This window comes from Barbus barbus (genome assembly GCF_936440315.1).
Source record: "Barbus barbus genome assembly, chromosome: 44".
Lineage (NCBI taxonomy): Eukaryota > Metazoa > Chordata > Actinopteri > Cypriniformes > Cyprinidae > Barbus > Barbus barbus.
Genome location: NC_136722.1, coordinates 7,386,163 through 7,408,469, shown reverse-complemented (window position 1 = coordinate 7,408,469; position 22,307 = coordinate 7,386,163). Strand labels below are relative to the sequence as shown.

At 39.1% G+C, this 22,307-nt stretch overlaps 1 protein-coding gene across 4 annotated transcripts in view; it reads left to right on the top strand.

The window, feature by feature from the left end:
• The window catches only part of mak (male germ cell-associated kinase), a 98,164-nt gene that overhangs the window by 58,062 nt on the left and 17,795 nt on the right, over window positions 1–22,307 (top strand). For all 4 annotated transcript variants that reach the window (XM_079406914.1, XM_079406915.1, XM_079406913.1 and 1 more), the window contains exons 9-12: window positions 151–399; window positions 850–1,019; window positions 8,919–9,061; window positions 9,486–9,614. In XM_079406914.1, the coding sequence (XP_079263040.1) occupies window positions 151–399; window positions 850–1,019; window positions 8,919–9,061; window positions 9,486–9,614 (691 nt within the window). The remainder of the gene's footprint in view (window positions 1–150; window positions 400–849; window positions 1,020–8,918; window positions 9,062–9,485; window positions 9,615–22,307) is intronic.

Sequence of the window (22,307 nt, the reverse complement as noted above, 5' to 3'; positions counted from 1 at the left end):
AAATGTGCAAAGAGTGCTGTAAAGCAGGGGAGAAAGGGGGTGGAGAAGAACTATTTCAATTCAATTCATTTTTAACATTAATATTTTAATTATTCTTATAAAGAGAATATTAATGTTTGTGTAAGTAATTGTTTCTAAACATCATTTTAGGCACTCCGATACCCCTACTTCCAAGTAGGACAAGTTCTGGGCCCTCTACCCATGACCCCCGATGTACGGAAGGCTCAGATAAAGACGACCCTGCCTATTGAATCCAGATCAGAGCTGCAGTCTGTCTCAGAACCAGCGTTGCCGTCACAGACTAAAGGTCAAAGCAGAAGCTCCCATCAGCCACTGCAGCAGATTCCTCTGCCCCAGTCTCTTTCTCAGACAGATCCTCTCACTCCATACACACAAAAGGTACAAAACCTCCTTCTCAGATGTAATGTTGTAATTACCTTTGAAAAACATAAAGATTCCCATTATGGATTTGTTGTTTTATGCCACATGATATAGCAAAATCTTAAAAGTTGTATTTTATTATTAACTTTATTTTTATTTTTTTTACTGCATCTGTGGCACAATCTTGATTATCATAGACAATGATTTTACCTTGTTTATCAGTTTGGAAATTTGAACAGGGAATTAAGCATAAAAATGTAAGTGACTCAAAATATTTAATAATAATTGTATGATGCAGTACAGTCTGTTAAATAAGCCAAATGTCCACTGAGCCACTTCTCCCTTTCTTGACAAATAGAATTGTGATAAATCAAAATGAAACTTAAATAATACCTGTTATAGTTCTCTATTGCATATGAGTACCTAAATGAACATCAGTACAATGATACTTTGTGTTCCTAACATGAGGTGGTCGGGGGTGAGAACAGTTTGATTGGGCTGAAGAACGGACGAAGAAGGTGGGGACAGACCAACATGAAACCCTCAGACAGCTGGGATGAGTCTGACAGTTCTGATACCGCAGCAACCCTCTCTAAAAAACCAAGTAAAGGCCCCGAGGAGGAGAAAACTACTACACAGTATGATCTCTACATTCAGAGCTTAACATCAGCAGTTTTAGCACATTTCAATTAGCACACTATTCGAAACCTACTAAGCAGCCTTGCTATCTACTAAACTTCTAACAAGGCATCCAAACAGAAATTGAACCATTTCATTTGAAATGCTATGTATGGCTCTATGTTTGCTCATCATTTATGAAACTAGGTCAATGCAGCGATAAGCAGTTCAACTGAAGACAGTAGTGTTGGTATTTAGCTTGAGTCAGTTCAATGTTGAATCAGTTCAGTTCAGTAACTGTCAATGTTGCAAAATTTCTCAATTATTAACATTTGATTTGGCTCTAAAATATTTCTAAAGAAGACGGTAGTGTCATTATTCAGCTCAATTTAGTTTAAGTTTTGTTCTCATCCGATAGTGTCAGTGCCTTCAAATCTGTAATATTACTGAATATTAAAGGTGCTGTATGTAGGGTTGACACCTAGTGAATGAACTAGGTATTGCAGTCCAAATTCAAAATGTTGGAGAGGGTTTTTTTCACCCGGCCCCTCCTCCTCAGACTTGACTCACACACAGGTTGCCAGACTGAGGACACCAACAGGAACGATATGGAGAGAGAATTGTGTCTTTATTACATGCGCGAAAATAAATGATCCGAGAGAAAAAAAAAAGTTTGAGAGAAAAAGTTATCACACTGATAGCAAAAAAGCATTTCATGAGAGAAAAAAAAATATTTGAGAGAAAAGGTTTTCATACCAATAGCAAAAAATAATAATATTTGAGACTAAAAAAAGTTTTGAGAGAAAGTATTTTCTCATAGAACATAAAAAAATATACATTTGAATTTTTTTTCATTATTTCTGAGAAATAAAATCTCTCTCAAAATACTTTGAAAAAAACTCTCAAATATATATTTTTTGCTATCAGTGTGAAATCATTTTCTCTAAAAAAAAAAAAGTGTTTTTCTCAAAACGCTTTTCTTTGCTCTCGATGCAATTTCTTGCTCTCGTGTCAGATTTTGCTTTCACTGTGAGAATTGTGTCATGGGCGGGGCCACGTTCCTATTGGCCAGTCGGGTGAGCATCGTCTTGTCTTGGGAGTCGAACTGAATCATTACACCATTGCTCGGTTCACCTGCATGATACCGCCTCTGCCTTATGGCTAGTTTAGTTGAGCACGGACACTCCAATGTTTGGGTAAGATGATGACACACAGCTGGCTTAGCAAGTTCAGCATCACTGAAGATTAAACATTAAAAAATAGCACTCATATTCAGGAATGAATGTGTATTATATTATTTGCTTGCTAATCGCTAGTAAAGCTAACCAGCCATCATGCTAGGTAAACTTGCAAACTCACCTGGTTTATATACTATTTTTAAATCAAATGCCAAATGAATGTTTTGATTTAGATAGTTTCACTGTAAGTGAAGTTTTCACTAGCTTCGTAACGTTAGTTCACTGACAACCGGGGCAATTTCCCCTTCATTATCACAGACGTATCGCCTGCAATAATTAATGCGATATGGTTCAGCTTGTCAGTGAACTTTGGTAGTAAATGCCGCTCCATCTGAAAGCAGGTGATGGCGATTTACTACTAATCAAGGAACCGGCTTTACTGACGAGATGAAAATAACAATGTCATCCGATATATCGCCCAGCCCTAGTTCATCATATACAACCTCCTGTACAGTTTTACTCCATGGACTCAGAATAAACTATTTTGTTTTAAGGTCAATATGATACATTTTCTGTTTGAACCTATAACTGAACTATAACCTAAAATGATTATTATTGTGTTTAGCATCTGTATCGCTCACTATAGGTAGGCTATAGAGCAATATAACTCTAAAATCTTTAACTTAGACTATGCTATTTAAATGGAGGAAATACAGATAAGTTGACATGAAGGCTATGCATATGTGAAATATATGCTATAAATATAGCAGCATAAATTTAATTACTATGACAGTACAGGCACAAACATATTCGTGGGTTGCTAATGTAAGAGTTAGTCCTAGACCTGAATTTACCTTGTCAGCTCTAGACCTCGGCTAGATGTTTAAAAATATTTAGAATAAGCCCTGTGTAGCTGAGTTTGCAAGCTACATGTGCAGTGTAGCTAAACGTGTAGTGCAACCACCATACAAAGACTAACTTATTTTAAACAAAACTAGGTGAGATACTTTCAAACGGTATATCAATCACTGTCTAAAGTTAGATAGCTATAGGGTTGCCACCTTCCATGCATACTAACGTTAGTTGATAGTTGTACAGGAGGTTGTATATGATGAACAAACAGTTACTCTTCAGGTGCTTTGAGGCTAGCAAGTGCAAAGGTAGAAACTAGCTCACTACTCACTAAATAAGGCGTGAAACTATCTTAAATCAAAACATTCATTTGGCATTTGATTTAAAAATAGTATATAAACCAGGTGAGTTTGCAAGTTTACCTAGCATGATGGCTGGTTAGCTTTACTAGCGATTAGCAAGCAAATAATATAATACACATTCATTCCTGAATATGAGTGCTATTTTTTAATGTTTAATCTTCAGTGATGCTGAACTTGCTAAGCCAGCTGTGTGTCATCATCTTACCCAAACATTGGAGTGTCCGTGCTCAACTAAACTAGCCATAAGGCAGAGGCGGTATCATGCAGGTGAACCGAGCAATGGTGTAATGATTCAGTTCGACTCCCAAGACAAGACGATGCTCACCCGACTGGCCAATAGGAACGTGGCCCCGCCCATGACACAATTCTCACAGTGAAAGCAAAATCTGACACGAGAGCAAGAAATTGCATCGAGAGCAAAGAAAAGCGTTTTGAGAAAAACACTTTTTTTTTTTAGAGAAAATGATTTCACACTGATAGCAAAAAATATATATTTGAGAGTTTTTTTCAAAGTATTTTGAGAGAGATTTTATTTCTCAGAAATAATGAAAAAAAATTCAAATGTATATTTTTTTATGTTCTATGAGAAAATACTTTCTCTCAAAACTTTTTTTAGTCTCAAATATTATTATTTTTTGCTATTGGTATGAAAACCTTTTCTCTCAAATATTTTTTTTTCTCTCATGAAATGCTTTTTTGCTATCAGTGTGATAACTTTTTCTCTCAAACTTTTTTTTTTCTCTCGGATCATTTATTTTCGCGCATGTAATAAAGACACAATTCTCTCTCCATAGAACGAGCGCACATGATGATGACTGAAATGAAATACGCTGTGTTTTCTGCCAACTGGCAACCCAGTGTGCCGAAATACAATTGGGTAAACTGGTAGTGGGCGGATTTCACAAACCAAAACAGACCGGACCGGAACGCAAATTTTCAAAGGAGAATAACTGACTATATGATTGTTTTTCAGATAAACAAGTATGTTAACTTAGCATGTTTCTTAAATATCTGCAAACATATTATGGTATTTTTACGCTTTAGTAGAGTCAACAACTTACATACAGCACCTTTAAGTGTCTTTTGAGCCCCACTAAGCAAGCCAAAGGTGACAGTGGCAGGGAACCCAAATTCCATCATTTGACAGAAATGGAGGAAAAAACCTTAGGACCAGTTCTCCTCTGGCCAAATGAACAAAAATGGTGTGGTTTAAGGAGGCTACAAGATTGATGTTATTCAGTAAATTTTGCATCAGTCTCTTTCTGCATAAAGGTCAGCATACATCACTGGCATTAGGGGAAAGGGAGTGTTATGGTCTGAACATGAAGGTAGAGTTGATATTTAGCCAGCAGAGTTGTGGACTCGAGTCGCATGACTTGGACTTGACTCGGACTCAAATCCCAAATTTGAGGACTTGTGACTTGACTCGACATAATCAAAGAAGACTTGCCACTCGACTTAGTCTTGATTAGTGCAGCTTTTGGCACTTAGCCAGAGTGACTCGCTCAGTGAGTGCTTGTTAGTGTTTTCATCCACATAATGTTAAGGCTATTTAATATTTTAGACATTTAAAATACACATAATCACTATAAACCATTTATAATAATAATAATAATAAGAAGAAACACAATGTATGTGGAAATGGCAATAATAATAGGATTTTTTTTCACGTCAAACACACATTGTATGTAGCCTACCTATAAAGTTCACTATATTGTTCCTGTTTACCAGCCACTCACTTTCAGAAGAAATGGATGAATTCACTTGTAAATCCGACAGGCTCTTACTGCATAGTAGGCCACATATAGACCCTAAACTAAGCCATCAACTGTGATCAATCAATCATTATGAACTCATCAATCATTATGAACTTGTTTAAAACACAAAATGCAGTCACTTACATATATTTGTGTAATAGCTAAATAGCTACAGTTTTCGCGTGAATAATTTTGCATGCCTCATTTCTTAAACCTACTATAGTGAATGGTGTAGTGCCAGACATGTTTGGTTTACTTGTGGCCAAGAAAATATTAAATTTTATATTAAATATTAACATTTTATTTTGAATGAAGAATAACAAAAATACAGTGCAGTGTCATGATTATAACTATTGCACTTGTCTCCATGACAGCATGACATTTGAATAATTTATCAATATTTGTTGAAGGAATTGCCTATATAAGAACATAAAATAATATAGAGCTATAAGAAAACACATTATCCAATCCGTCGTTTAAACCCATTCACTGATGGTTTCTTATTTTTATTTAACATTTACATATTATAACTATTGTTATATATTTACTTTCAGCTTCATTTCATGTATCTCTTTGCCCAGTAATTAAAATTCTGTATCAGCGTTAGGGCTGGGTATCGTTCAAAAATGTTCGATATCGATACCGATACCTTGAGTTCGATACCGGTTCCTGAACGATACTTTTTTCGATACCAATTTTATGAAATCAATTTTAACAAGATTACATTATCTCAAAAACTTTGGTTTTATTTTTTCAGCTTGCTGACATGTATACAGACTCAAAGACTTATCTCCTGAGCCACTGTACAAAGGAACAAAATATAGCCAACACAATAAATCAGTACAAATAATTTTAATAAAGCTCAAATAGTTTTCAGTTTACACTAGTGCGTGCTCGTTTTAAAACGCATAGCTCAGACAGAATCATCATTTCTATTAATTTATTCTAGGTTGTTAAAGACTTCAAGAAATTTAAAATCTTTATCCACTTTCATAAGTGGGTGTTTTATTTTCTTTCACAATATGTTTTATTTTATAAAAATTATTCTGTGTTGTAGTATGTCTAATTATTTGAATGCATAAAAACTCAAATTTATTCTTAAAACAGCCTTATGAAATATTTTCCTCAGAAATTCTGTGTTCTTTATCTGGTTTTCAAATGAAGGCATAAAAAAATTCATTTAATTTTTCTTTTAAATTATTGAAAATAAAACTTTATTTATTATTTTGGCAAACAAAATTTTACTATTAAAATTAAAACACGGAAGAAATGTTGTGTGATCATTAATTAAAAAATAAGAGTTTTAATAATTTTAATAGTAGCCTAGTAGTAGAAGTATGTACACTCTGCTGAACAATATTAATTTATTTCTGCCACAGTGTCGGCAGAAATAAAACCGAACGTTTATTTTGAAGTTAAACCGAACTTTTATTTTGACGGGTTTCCGGGAATACCTTTACAGTTCTGTGTGTATATGATATGACGCAAGTTTTACTCAAATCAAATGGTAAAATGCTCATGAAGTGACTCTCAGAGCAGTTCTGGAGCTGTTGTTCATGAGTTTATGACCTGATTTAGTGAGACAGCAGACGCTGAAATGTCACGCGAGCTTCAGTCTGTGTCAAGTAACATTAAGCGATACTGCGCGATATAGAGAGCAGACTGCTCCGTACGCTTTCGAATTGCTCTCGCGGATGTCAAACACTGATCAATCAGCGCCGCGCCGCTTCTAGTCAAACACACCTAGTGCTGCAGGATTATTGGCTCACTGACGTTAATGAGATTAACCCCTTAGGTATCGAAATTTGGTACCGAACGACAGGACGTTTTTCGATATTCGGTGGTATCGAGGCAATTCGGTCGGTGCCTAAAAAGTATCGAACTCGATACCCAGCCCTAATCAGCGTATCTGTTTAATGGGGTCATATGATGCGATTTCAAGTTTTCCTTTCTCTTTGGAGTGTTACAAGCTGTTTGTGCATAGATAAGATCCCTGAAGTTGCAAAGACTAAAGTCTCAAAACCAAAGAGATATTCTTTCTAAAAGTTAAGACTTGTCCACAATACACAATATAAGGGGACATGATTATTATTCTCGCTGTAGTATTGTTGCTGTCGCCGGCGCCATGTTCTGGAGATGCTGTGTTTCGTTGTGAAAGCGAAAGTACTTTGTTTGGGCTTCCAAAAGAGGACACAACTAGAAATCAGTGGTTAAGTGTTATTTATAACAGTGTTCCAGAGCAGTCCAATGTAAATATTCGAGTGTGTGCAGCACATTTTACGGATGACTATTTCCTGTACCTGGCAGGAGAGTAGCCTACAATGCTGGCTTGCACAAAAGGCTTTTTCCATAAAGTGGGGCAATTCCAACTTTGCATGGTCAGTCTGGTGCTTCTGACTCACAGCCTGTAAGTACGTTTCTGCTGCTGACTATTCAAACGTGAGTTTTGAGCTGTGTAGAGTAGTGCTTGTTGTTTGGCATTTCTCCGTGACATGTTTACGTAAAAAGACAGTACAAGTCATTATAATCAGTAATTATTTCCCCACTGTATGTAACCACCGCTTCGTTTGTAATGGGTTTTTTGTTTTAGTCTCGTCGGCGTTAGGTTACGCCATCACAATACGGAGGAAGTGTTCGGCCAATCACAACGCACTGGATAGCTGGCCAATCAGAGCACGCCTCGCTTCTCAGAATGATGAGCTTTATAAAAATCGATGCGTTTCAGAAAGGCGGGGCATAGAGGAATAATAATAATGTACAGTATGTGGAAATAATGTGTTTTTTGAACTTTAAACCACATAAACATTGCATTACACCAAATACACAAAATATTGTTCTTTTTTAGCAACGTCAAATGACCCCTTTAAGACTTAAAGTACCATAAATGTTTTGTAAATACTATAAATACCCAACAATCATGTCAATAAAGCTATGTCTATGTCTGTTGACCTACATCAGTAGGTGGCGATAAATGAGCATCTGTATTACGTATTAGTAAGCTGTTAAATATTTGACTAAAATCACTAAATTGGGATTAGATTTCATTAAAATCACTGAATCATTTACAAATGAAACAGTGGATTTAAAATAAATTATTCATTCACTTAGGCCTATATTTGTTCACAAACAATGATTAATTCCTCAATGAAACACCACTAATTATTATATCTTTATAATTATACTTACTATAGACTATTAATGACTTAAATTTTACTTTAGTAATTAAAGCAGAAATACTACTTTGGGCAAGCAGCACTAATGACTTGTTTAGGACTTGAAGCTTAAAGTTGAGGACTTGCAACTTTACTTTGACTTGCCCGTCTTGACTTGGGACTTGTCTGTCTTGACTCGAGACTTGAATGCAAAGACTTGAGACTTACTTGTGACTTGCAAAACGGTCCCACCTCTGTTAGCCAGTAGTAGACAATTAGTAGTAGAGGCTTATCAATGGCCATAATCACAAAGAACATCCTTCTTGTTAAAAACTGTTTTGGTCCCAGCTCGTTCTAGCATGATGTATTCATTTCTGGCCATAAGGATCTGTGCTGAGGGCTTGTCTAGTTTAGAAAGCTGCATAATGTTGCTGCCTATCTTTTTAGCAGACTTTTGTGTTGGGAGCATGCCTGTGAAACCTACTAGTATCATAGTCTAGTATCATGGCTGCGAGTTTGAGAATAGAGCTTCTGTGCTTCTTTATTGCACTTTCAATTTCAGTTATTCCATTTGAGATTTCACTCTTTCTTTTTTTTATGTTATGAAAAACTTTGCAGGCCCAAGGACCAGAAACCCCTTTATACATTTAGCACTGTAACAAAATTACCAAACACCAGCAGACTGAACCAACCAGACTCTAGTCACCAGATCACCTCTTCAGCCAGACAACATTACCTGCGCCAGTCCAGATACCTGCCAGGCAAGATCTCAGTTTTATTTAGTCACTTCATGTTTGTTATTTTTAATTTAATTTTTTTGTTAATGAATTACAGCGGTGCACAATACTATCAATACTATCATGAAGATGAATGATTATAAGTGCATATTTGAAACTAGCTCACAATGCTGACAATTCCTGACATGGCTTTCCACACATTTTTAAAAGTAATATCCCTGCACGACAAATCATTTGTAATGGCTTGAGATGAGTATCTCATAGAACACAGATCACATGTTCAGATCTCATTGACAGTTGACACATTGCATCACTGCTTATTTGCATAAAGGTAAATTTTTCTCGACTCATTAAAAATAAATGCCTTCTAAACAAAAGTTTAATTCAGAAAATCAATGTACTATTTTGGGTAAATTAGGTTTTTACATAATAATTCTATCAATCCTAGGGTTAATAAGCAAGAACACACCATCTCTGAATAACAAGGAGTCTCAACAAGACTTTTGGGACACCTCAGCTCTGATGAACAAACCTCTCGCACCTATTGGAGGAGTGCCAGTGTCTAGAATCAGCCCAGGTGAGCACAAATGAATTAAATCTGAGACTTCATCAATGCCCAATACACAAATTTCTCAAATTCATTTACAACCATAGAATGCAAAAAATAAACAACAAAACCTTACACAAATGCATAAAGGGGGTTAAAATTAATTTATTGTATTTGATTTTACTTTTTATTTTTACTTTTTTTTTAATGAAATTAAAAGACTTGATACACAAATGTTTCAATTTATTACACATTTTTGTTCACTTTTCTTGTATAAATGCAGTGAAGAAGATATCATTACCTATTGTATCCGTTGGTGTTCCTATTCTTCTTCTTCCTCTCTGGCAGTCTATGGCAGCCCATAGAACCGCTTGCTGGAAAGTTATGAAATTAGAACGGGACACATCAGCCGATGGTCGGCTTTCGGTCGATGTCAGGCTAGTTTGTTTGGTGTGTTCCACAAGTTGGCTCTCGTCGGGCTCACTTTGGAGGAAGAATGCCTGATTCAACATGTTAAATTGGCATCGGGGCCATCGGCTGGAGTGAGAACTCTGATTGGATACGAAAGCGAAAGTGATGAAAACGAGCAAGTAAATGAAGAAGATAGAAGACTGTTCTAACGTTACGAGATCTTTCCCAAGCATTCCAATATGTGAATGTTTTCATAACAACATGAGCCACTTAAGTTATCAACATAATTGATATTCAAAATGGCAAGCAAGCACTGCTTTGTTTACATTTTGTATATCTGCGTATACTGTATCTCGTATATCTGGTTTTTCCTTTTGGATGATGAATATATACTATTGATAGCTGCTGATATAAGACAGTTAATTCCTCTCACACAAGCACAGAACGCATATGCTAGTTTGCAGTTGGCTGTAGTCTGAGCAGTGTGTTCAAGTGCAAATTTTTGGTCTAGGCACTGCCAACGTGAGGCGACAACACCATCGGCTTTTGTTGCCACTAGTTCTTGTCAGCTTTGGTGTGTCCTGGCCTATAGAGGACAGTCTCAACATTAACCATAGCAAGTTTGGAGTCTCAAACTCTCTAGCACCAACACTAATGCCCATTTGCACATGCTACTAACCTTTGAACTGTAAAGTTTAGACAGAATTTTTTTTCCTCTGATTCCTTGGCTCATGCCGACTCAAATGGACACCAAAATTAAAAATTCTAAAGATTAAGATTTTTTTTTCAATTTTCAATAGTTCAAAAAACCTGCTTTTTCGAACTCATCCAGGCGGTTTGTCTGATTTGCACCAAAATTGGCTCAGATCAGGGGCGGTTCACCCTTTTTGGGTGGGCTTCAGCCCCCCTATTTGTCGTCTCAGCCCCCCTGAAACTATAATCAGCTATCTGAACGATCAGGCCAGTAGCAAATCGCAGCCTGGTCTCATGAAAATGTGTTTCAATGGCACGATTTTCTGTTTCTAATTGGTGTGCTATTAATGCGCAGAAACTGACTTTGGCGTGCTTATGATACGCACCTTCCCCACACCGCTAAACCTAACTATTGCGTCTCATATGCACGCCAAAGTCAGTTTCTGCGTATAAACAGCACATCAAATAGAAAAAGAAAATCGTGCCATTGAAGATCGGGTCATTCACTTTCGCATCTTCTCGAGCAAATAAGCAAATACTCACAATATTACATAACAATGGCTGTCTTGACGAGTATCCAAGTAAACACAGTCGGTTACGTCTTAAACATAAACAGTTAAGAAAATATTGGATGTGTGTCAGTATGCAATTCTTATATTAGGCTAATGATATTAATCAAACAACAAAAGAAAAACATGAGAATCTGCAATTCATCGACTGGCCGTTAGAGACTCGTTCCCAGTCCCATAGACTCCCCATGTTAAAATGCCCAACTTTACAGCAGAAAAAAATATGTTTACAGCCTGGTACAAAAAGTGGTTTTGGTCTATATAGCTAATTTTGCCCTTTATTACAACTGTGAGGGGGGTGATTTGTTTTTATAACGCATCCGTTTAAATTATATTAAGCCTTAAAGTCCTGCATAATTAAGGGCATGGCTACTTGAGTGACAGGTGGATTGCCTGCTGTCACCACCATTGCACTAGGCGGGCGTGGTTTCAGCAACCAGCTCCACCCACGTCCTGCCTTTTTGCCCATTTTCGATTATCTGGGAGTGATGCACTGCCAAGATAGCGACGCCCATCTCCACGCACTTTGAGCTTCAATAATGCTCTTCAGAAACCTACGGGTGATGTCACGGACACTACATTCCTGTTTTTTTACAGTATATGCTCTTACCTTTCTCGAATAATGTGCAAATGAATTCAACGAAAAGCATGCAAAAATTGACATGCAGCCATATCTCCACAACGCTTTAGTGTATTCTGAACATACGTGGTGTGTGTTATAACAACAATGGTTACCTGCTACCTGCAATGGTTAAAAGCTACCTGCACAGATTCGGCACAGCGCCACCTAGTGGTGATCAAAAGGTATAATGACATTTACAAAAATGCGAATAACTTTTGAGTATATTAGCCTATTGTAATGAAACTGGTCTCAATATATTCTTTGGGTCATGCTGAGAACATAGATACTAATTTTGCCATAGTCAGCTGAACTTCCTGTCAGCCACTTTAATTTATGTTGAATACCTACTTTGTCGAACTCCTCCTAGACCATTTGTCTGATTTTCAAAACATTTGACTCTGATCATCTTCAGACCATGCTGGCAACAAGTCATGGAATGATGCAAAACTGCATCTGACACTGTATCTCTGCAAAGCATTGACATATTGACATTGTCACCTCACACTGACCACGCCACATCAATTTGGAAACAGTACCACATATTGGTCAAAAGTGATAAACCATTCATTAACAATTAATAATGAAATTTTCAAAAATGCTTAATTTTATGCTCATTACATTAGTCTATTGTAATAAAACTGGTCTCAAAATATTCCTTGGGTCATGCCGAGAACATACAGAGGGTATTCTGCCCTCATAAAAGAGTTTCCCTTCTTTAACTAGGCAGATAGATAACTCTTTCCACAGAGACCTTGAATTGTAGCATGGATTTATTTCCAACCACCACTTCCAATACAAGTGGAACAGAGTAAAACTGAAATACAGAGGAAAAGAAAACTTAAAGAAAATGTGCAATGAAGAAATTCAACAGTTCGATTAAAGGATAACAGCACATGTTCTTCACAATAAAAATGAGGATGTATGTAACAATGTACTTAAAATAATCTCTCTAAACATAAAATGTATCGTGAGCAACGTCACCAACACAAACATAAGATTGACATAAAGTACTTGTAACATTCTAACACTTACAGACAAAGCTTCTGTATACGATTCCAAAGATGATGAATAGATGGACAATAGCTGCATTAACAGTGTGATATCAGCATCAACTGAGTACAGCAAGATGGCTGCTACTAAGGTCAAAAGTCACTCACTATGACAAAGTAAAAAATAAGGGACTAGCACCACCTAGTGGCCCAAAAGGGAAACTACACCGGAAACAGCACAGAGGGGAACAAAACATTATTTGATCCCCTGCTGATTTTGTATGATTGCCCACTGACAAAGAAATTATCAGTCTATAATTTTAATGGTAGGTTTATTTTAACAGTGAGAGACAGAATAACGACAAAAAATCCAGAAAAACACATTTTTAAAAAGTTGTAAATTGATTTGCATTTTAATGAGTCAAATAAGTATTTGAACCCTTCTCAAAACATGACTTAGTACTTGGTGGCAAAACCCTTGTTGGCAATCACAGAGGTCAGATTGTTCTTCTAGTTTGCACACATCTCAGGAGGGATTTTGTCCCACTCCTCTTTGCAGATCCTCTCAAAGTCATTAAGGTTCGAGGCAACGTTTGGCAACTCGAACCTTCAGCTCCCTCCACAGATTTTCTATGGGATTAAAGTCTGGACACTGGCTAGGCCACTCCAGGACCTTAATGTGCTTCTTCTTGAGCCACTCCTTTGTTGCCTTGACCATTGGGGGAAGTCGTGGCCTAATGGTTAGAGAGTCGGACTTGTAATCCAAAGGTTGCGGGTTCGAGTCCCCGGCCGGCAGGAATTGTTGGTGGGGGGAGTGAATGTCCAGCGCTCTCTCCACCCTCAATACCACGACTGAGGTGCCCTCGAGCAAGGCACCGAACCCCCAACTGCTCCCCGGGCGCTGCAGCATGAAACGGGTGTATGTTCACGGTGTGTGTGTGTGTTCACTGCTGTGTGTGTGCAGGTTGGATGGGTTAAATGCAGAGCACGAATTCCGAGTCACCATACTTGGCTGAATGTCACGTCACACTTCACATGTGTTTTGGATCATTGTCAGGCTGTAATACCCATTCATAACCCATTTTCAATGCCCTGGCTTGCTTCAATGCCCTGGCCCTGACGGTACATGGCCCCGTCCATCGTCCCTTTGATGTGGTACAGTTGTCCTGACCCCTTAGCAGAAAGACACCCCAAAGCATAATGTTTCCACCTCCATGTTTGACGGTGGGGATGGTGTTCTTGGGGTCATAGGCAGCATTCCACCCCCTTCAAACATGGCGGGTTGAGTTGATGCCAAAGAGCTGGATTTTGGTCTCATCTGACCACAACTCTTTCACCCATTTCTCCTCTGAATCATTGGGAAGCTTCAGACGGGCCTGTACATGTGCTTTCTTGAGCAGGGGGCTTGGGAGCACTGCAGGATTTCAGTCCTTCACGGCGTAGTGTGTTACCAATTGTTTTCTTGACAAGATTGACAAGATCAATCATTGACAAGATCCTCCCGTGTAGTTCTGGGCTGATTGAAACTCCACGAGGTGAGATCTTTCATGGAGCCCCAGTCCGAGGGAGATTGACAGTTATTTTTGTTTCTTCCATTTGCGAATAATCGCACCAACTGTTGTCACCTTTTCACCAAGCTGCTTGGCGATGGTCTTGTAGCCCGTTCTAGCCTTGTGTAGGTCTACAATCTTGTCCCTGACATCCTTGGACAGCTCTTTGGTCTTGGCCATGGTGAAGAGTTTGGAATCTGATTGATTGATTGCTTCTGTGGACGAATTGTCTTTTATACAGGTAACAAACTGAGTTTACGAGCACTCCCTTTAAGAGAGTGCTGCTAATCTCAGCTCCTTACCTGTATAAAAGACGCCTGGGAGCCAGAAATCTTGCTGATTGATAGGGGATCAAATACTTATTTGACTCATTAAAATGCAAATAAATTTAGAACTTTTTTGAAATGCGTTTTTCTGGATTTCTTTGTTGTTATTCTGTCTCTCACTGTTCAAATAAACCTACCATTAAAATTATAGACTGATAATTTCAGTAGGCAAATGTGCAAAATCAGCAGGGGATCAAATATTTATTTTACCCCACTTTTGCCATAGTTGGCCAAACTTCCTGTCTGTCATTTTGATTAATTTTGAAAATCTACTTTTTCGAACTCCTCCTAGACCGTTAGTCCGATTTTACCAAAATAGAGTCAGATCTTCTTCAGACTGTGCTGACAAAAAGTTATAGATTTTGCACCTATTGGTCAAAAGTGATTATCCATTCATTAACCATTAATACTGAAATTTCCAAAAATGCTTATAACTTCTGAAATGAAACTGGTCCCAAAATATTCATTGGGTCATGCCAGTGATGGGGACTCGAGTTTGAGACTCGGACTCGAGTGCGACTTAAGTCGCACACACAGTGACTTCAGACTCGACTTGAGACTCGACCTTGAAAGACTTCAGACTCGACTCGGACTCGAGCTGCGGGACTCGTGAACAATGTTTATTTTTAGGAAACAACTGATGAGCTCGCTGTTATTCCCCTCCCTCCGTTACCTATAACCTGCCCATGTAACACGTGACGTACTACGTATCTGCTGCGCGCGGCGCGGCCACACTTTTTAATTTTTTTTTATTTTAGGCGCGCTGCCATACATTAGAGGACAACGAACAAACATGTCGACTGCTGTGCCATTCGTCGTTAGCTTTGGATTTAAGGATAGATTATACAGTTGGTACATTAGTAAAACCATTACGCCTATGAAGAGTCACGTAAACCACATATCCAAGTGAGTGTGTGTGTGTGTGCGTGCGCGTGCGCGTGTGCTTGCGCTTGCGTGTGAGAGAGTGTGTGACCAGTGTGGTCATTGAAAATTTGTTCAGATATATATTCTTCACAGAAAATGAGCCAAGGCCAATGAGTCTGAGTTTGAAAAAATAATTAATCGTATAATTTTTCTCTTGATAAAAAATGAAAACGGGTCCTACAGATCCGAACACCATTCAAGGGTTAATTGCCAAACTTGTGGTGGTCGATTAACGTAATCATTTACGTGCCGCTGGCTTCCATCACGCTAATTAACGTTGTCTGCAAACAGGTTACAGGATTATTGTTGATCATGTAACATTACACTGGTTTGAGAGTTTGGGATGTGTTGACTTACAGTAGTTTATAAACTATGATTAGTTGCATTTTCATTGCCATTTAAGTTAAATTATTGAACTTAAATATACAAGCTTGATAAAAATGATCATTCTAAAGAAAATTTCAGATGGCTTTTGCATCTGAACTCTTCATATATTTCACATCGTTTGGTTTGTTGCAATAGTGTTTTGCATTTAGCTACAATGTGATGTTTGACCATATTAAGTCTTTCTTAATTTTTGGTCTGTACTGTACTGTGTGTTCATGCTACAAGTTAAAATACAGATAATATTAACTTAAAAGTAAAGCATTCTTGGTGTTTTTGTCATGTTGCAATAGCCTGTTTACACTGATTATATATAAAAATCAAAGCTGATACTGTATGCTAATAGATAAAGGAGTCATAATAACATATTACATGCTTTCAATTCCTTATATATAGCTATGCAGTGTTGGATGGGTCGCTGTACGTGATGCAACACTTATTATAACCAGAGACTTAATATAATGAAGAGACTTGAGACTTGACTTGGACTCTAGCTCAGAGACTTGAGACTTGACTTGGACTCTAGCTCAAAGACTTGAGACTTGACTTGGACTCTAGCTCAGAGACTTGAGACTTGACTTGGACTCTAGCTCAAAGACTTGAGACTTGACTTGGACTCTAGCTCAGAGACTTGTGAGCATCTCTGGGTCATGCCGACAATATAGATACCAATTATGCCATAGTCGGCCAAACTTCTTGTCCGTCATTTTGATTTTAAATAAAAACTTGCTTTTTCGAACTCCTCCTAGACTGTTTGTCTGATTTTCACCAAAACTGAGTTAGATCATCTTCAGACTGTGCTGACAAAAAGTAATGGATTTCATGTTGATAGACAAAACCGTTTTTGTCTAGCAAAAAAAACAAAAACCTCACACAGAACACCACATCGATTTGATAAATTATTGATCAAGTGAGAAGCCATTAAATCATATTACTAGTGGTTTTATTTATGATTTTTCAGCCATTTTGAATAAAATCATCTTAAAATGGCTTCAATTACTAATTTCTGCCGTTGGTCTGATGCTTGCTAGGTTGTTTGTTTCTGTAGCGCTTGGCACCTTAATTGCTGCTTGCAGCTATATTTTTTAAAAATGAAATTCTACTTTTTTGAATAAACCCAAACAAATCTGTATGTATGCTGTAGTGTTGTAAACTTTAATGTAAATGTGTGTTGTATATATGTTGTAAACTTTCACTCCCCACAGTTCTTGCAGATAATGTGATTAAATAAATTTGAGACATTTTGACAACCTTGATGCATGTCAGCCAGATCTCAATCACCAGATTATTGATTCCCCGCACCTGCTGCAGCTCATCAAGCTCCCTTTTATCAGTGCTCACCCCACACACGCTCCTCGTCCGGTCTACCGCTCACATTACTGAACTCAACCCTATTGCTATGGAATGCATTACCTGTGTTCATTAGGAATGCTGCTTCCTTGGATGCGTTTTAAGAAGTTTCTTAAAACAATCCTTTTAGTAAAACTTTTAATTTATGATTATTTACTGTGATTCCATTTTGATATTATGTAGTTTTGGTTGATTTGTTATTTTATTTGTATATGTTGTAGCGCTTTGAGTTTAAGAAAGGTGCATTATAAATAAAATGTATTATTATTATTATTATCTAAATGCCACTTCAGAAATTCAAAATTCAAATTCAAAGATGAATTTTGTTGATACTGATTTCATCTGCTTGATAACAGCCCAAATGTCTTACTATTCTAATTGACTGATTAAATGTAAGAATTTGACTCAAATGATGCACACTTTTAGAAAAAAAATGGCTTCATTGTAAAATTACCATAAAAGGTAAAAATCAATTTAAACTTATTGGTAAAGATTAATTTCTATAACTGCTGTGAACTGACCACCACACAGAATATTAATCATATCAAACTGTCCACGGTAGTCCTTAAGATCAGCACAATAAAACACTCAGCAAAATATCGTCTAATTATCGTTATCGATAAAATCCTAGAAAATAGCGAGATATAAATTTTGTCAGTATCGCACACCCCTAGCTGCCAGCCATTCCGCGCAATTGCCAGAGCTGAATGTAAAATTCAACACCGCATACACCATCCTAACCCTCGTCAAAGAGGAGCTCTCTCTGTGCTTAACCAAACTCAGATTAACTTAGGTGGTTTACGAAAGAAATCTGTCAGTGTTCTTTTCATTTTCTCTCTTCGTCAGCCCTTTGCATTTCCCGTGGTAGTCAGCTCCCTGTCACCTGACAGTCGGAAAGCAGTGACTGGGTGATTGACAGCTAATATTTACCAATCTAAAATCTGCATTAAATTTAAGAATGTAAATATGAAATATGTTAATATATAATTTGTAGTTGTGGTTCTCATTTATTTTTGGTGGGTGCTCCTAAACTTTTGCCGGTGCTCCTAACTTTTTAAAGTTGGGAGCACCAGTGCTACCAAGTAAAAAAGTTAATTTTGATCCCTGGTTCCAGGATGTGTTCAGCAAGCAGGCGGCCACCCGCCTTCCACCGCATCGGCCATGGGACTGTGCCATCGACCTGCTACCTGGAGCTAAACTTCCCAAGGGGAGAGTTTTCCCTTTGTCCATCTCAGAGCACAAGGCAATGAAGGATTACATTCAGGAGGCTCTCCAACAGGATTTCATCCGGCCATCCACATCACCCGCTGCCTCAAGCTTCTTCTTCGTGGGCAAGAAGGACAGAGGCTTGAGGCCATGCATCGACTATTGTGCCCTGAACTCTCAGACGGTGAAGCTGCCCTATCCACTTCCCCTGGTTCCAGCCTCCCTCGAGGAACTCCATGGAGCCCACATATTCTCCAAGTTGGACCTGCGGAGAGCTTATAACCTCGTTCGCATCCGGGCGGGCGATGAGTGGAAGACGGCTTTTATCAAACTCTCAGGCCACTACGAATATTGGGTCATGCCGTATGGCCTATCCAACTCACCGTCCGTCTTCCAGTGCTTCATGAACGAGATATTCCTAGAGTTCCTCCACCAGTTTGTGATTGTCTATATCGAACACCACCTCTATCTGAAACTGGAGAAATGCGAGTTCCATCGCTCCACAGTGCAGGTCCTCAGATATAACATCAGTCCCGAAGGTATCCAGATGGATCAGGGGAAGGTCACAGCCATTCAGCAGTGGCCACTTCCGCAGTCGGTGAAGGAGCTCCAGCGATTTCTAGGATTTGCCAACTTCTATAGACGTTTCATTCACCAGTTCAGTCTGCTCACGGCTCCCCTCACCTCCATGCTACGTGGTAAACCCAAGTCTCTGTCCTGGAACCCTGATGCCCATGAAGCCTTCCACAACCTCAAAAAAAGTTGAAGTTGAAGTTGACGCCTCCACCACCGGTGTCGGGGCCGTGCTGTCACAGTACCACGGTGAGCCTCCCTGCCTTTATCCTTGCGCATACTTCTCCCGGAAACTGACTCCTGCGGAGCAAAATTACGACATTGAAAATCGAGAGCTGCTCACCATCAAGTTAGCTCTGGAGGAGTGGCGTCACTGGCTGGAGGGAGCATCAACTCCATTTACTGTCATTACCGATCACAAGAATCTTCAGTACCTGAGAGATGCTAAACGCCTCAAGAGCCCGCTGGGCCTTATTCTTCACACGTTTCAATTTCACCATCACCTATCGTCCCGGAAACCAAAACCTCAAAGCAGATGCTCTTTCTCGCTTACATGCCCCCAGTCAACCCACAGATTCAGAACCCATACTCCCGCTAGCCTTCATTGTCAGCCCTATCCAATGGGACCTCACCAAACGCGTCTGTGACGCTACCCTACTGAGCCAGCTCCGCAGAGAGGGCCAGAAGGGAAAACGTACGTCCCATCCTCCCAGCGATTAACAATATTTACAACAAATGTCCATCTATGTCACTTAGTCGTGGCCTAATGGTTAGAGAGTCGGACTCGTAATCCAAAGGTTGTGGGTTCGAGTCTCGGGCCGGCAGGGATTGTAGGTGGGGGGAGTGAATGTCCAGCGCTCTCTCCACCCTCAATACCACGACTGAGGTGCTCTTGAGCAAGGCACCGAACCCCCAACTGCTCCCCGGGCGCCGCAGCATAAATGGCTGCCCACTGCTCCGGGTGTGTGTTCACGGTGTGTGTGTGTTCACTGCTGTGTGTGTGCACTTGGATGGGTTAAATGCAGAGCACGAATTCCGAGTATGGGTCACCATACTTGGCAGTATGTCACTTCACTTCACTTCACTTCACCCTGTGGGAAGTCGTGGCCTAATGGTTAGAGAGTCGGACTCGTAATCCAGGTTCGAGTCTCGGGCCAGCAGGGATTGTAGGTGGGGGGAGTGAATGTACAGCGCTTGAGCAAGGCACCGAACCCCCAACTGCTCCCCGGGCACGGTAGCATAAATGGCTACCCACTGCTCTGGGTGTGTGTTCACGGTGTGTGTGTGTGCACTTTGGATGGGTTAAATGCAGAGCACAAATTCCGAGTATGGGTCACCATACTTGGCCGTATGCCACATCACTTTCACTTTTCACTTTCATGTTTTTTCACTTTTCACTCTATGGAGTCTAAGTGGCCGATAGGGTGGACATTTTGAGCTTCAATTAGCATATTAGCTTACAACAAACTGTGACTAGCTAAATATTTAGTCTGGTTGTTGAAGAGAATTTGGTATATTTAAACTTACATATTTTGAAAATACTGTAATCAAATCACTTCTGGCATATTTTATGCCGACAGGGTGGACACATTAAGCTTTGCCAAAGCAAGTAAGCAAACTCATAGAAGAAAATTTGTTAATTGAAAAGTCACTAATTTATTCACCTCAGCCGTTGAACTTCCCGCCACTGAAGAGACAAAAAATCTGTTTTCTTGATGTCACTAAAAGGGATGGCCTTTTTCTTAAAGGGGCGGATTCCCCAATACGACAGGGTTGACAACCATTCAAGGGACATGGACAAACTCTTCTTTTTTATTAAATAAAAATATAGTTTTTATTACCAAATGATCAATACACTCAAATTGAGTAATCTCTTATTTAACAAAATATTAATAGGAGATTTGTTTACTGTTGTTCATCTTATTTTTTTACATTTGGGGTAGTTTTTTCGTTTGTCGTTGGTCTGGAGATGTCACACAGTCGGAAACTCGCTTATCTTTCACCATCATCTTCAACAATTAAGAAGAAAACAAAACCAGCAGCCGCGGCGGGCCGAGCCTACATTGAAGACAATATGGCGGTCACTATAAAGCGATTTGAGGACATTATGAAGGCTGAATTAGCAGCACTGCGCACCGAATTCACCTCTCACATGACTACAATTCAGAATATATGCTCTGAAGTTGACTTTTTAATCAGGGAAAAGAGAGCAGAAAAAAGTGATCGGCGAACACTGGCGGTCTGGATGCCCTCAAGCAACAAGTAACTGATCTACAGGACCGCAGCAGACGCAGTAATCTCTGCCTGCTGGGACTACCTGAAGGGGCCGATTTCTGAAACGGTCGCTACCAATCTGGATCCCATCACTTGCGGGTAGAGATATCAAGATCGAACGTGCGCATCGAGTTTAATCCAGAGTTTCAACGGATAACTCCAAACTGTGAGTGTTTCTCTTCAAACTGTTACGCTACAACGAAAGTAATTTGATTCTGAATGAAGCAAGACGCCGCGGTCCTGTAAAAGCGGGTGGCGGTGCGATGTTGAGCTTCTTCCCCGACTTCTCTCCCATGACGGCAAAGAAGCGGAGTTCCTTCAGTACAATACGGAAAGAATTGAAAGAGGCAGGTCTGCAGACCTTTCTTCAGTATCCAGCTACTCTGAAGATCGTCATGAAACACGGCGAGACTAAACTAATGCACTCACCGGACAAAGCGCATCAGTTCCTGAGCTCCATTCCCGTTCCTCATTCTCCTGGGATAGACGTGGCATAAGGGTTTGATAATGCAGAGTGACTCGACTTCTGATTTACTATTCTAGAACTTCATATGACAATCGACCTACTGGGCAGTTCTTCATGTAAGCTAGAAAACTTGGTATCACTAATGTACATGTTTTCAATGTACATGATGCAATTATTTATGTTTGTTTCCTTGTTATGGAACGTATACATACTTTTTTTTTTTTTTAACCCTGCTTTATTACTCGTGTGAATTCAAAGTTATTCTGTTGTCTTATAATAGAGCTAATGGCGGTGTTCTAAAGAATGGTACTGGCTGTCATGTTACTGTCACTGATTAAGACGGGAGGGCGGCAGCCTGGGGTTTTCACCCCAGTCTGTAAAAGTTT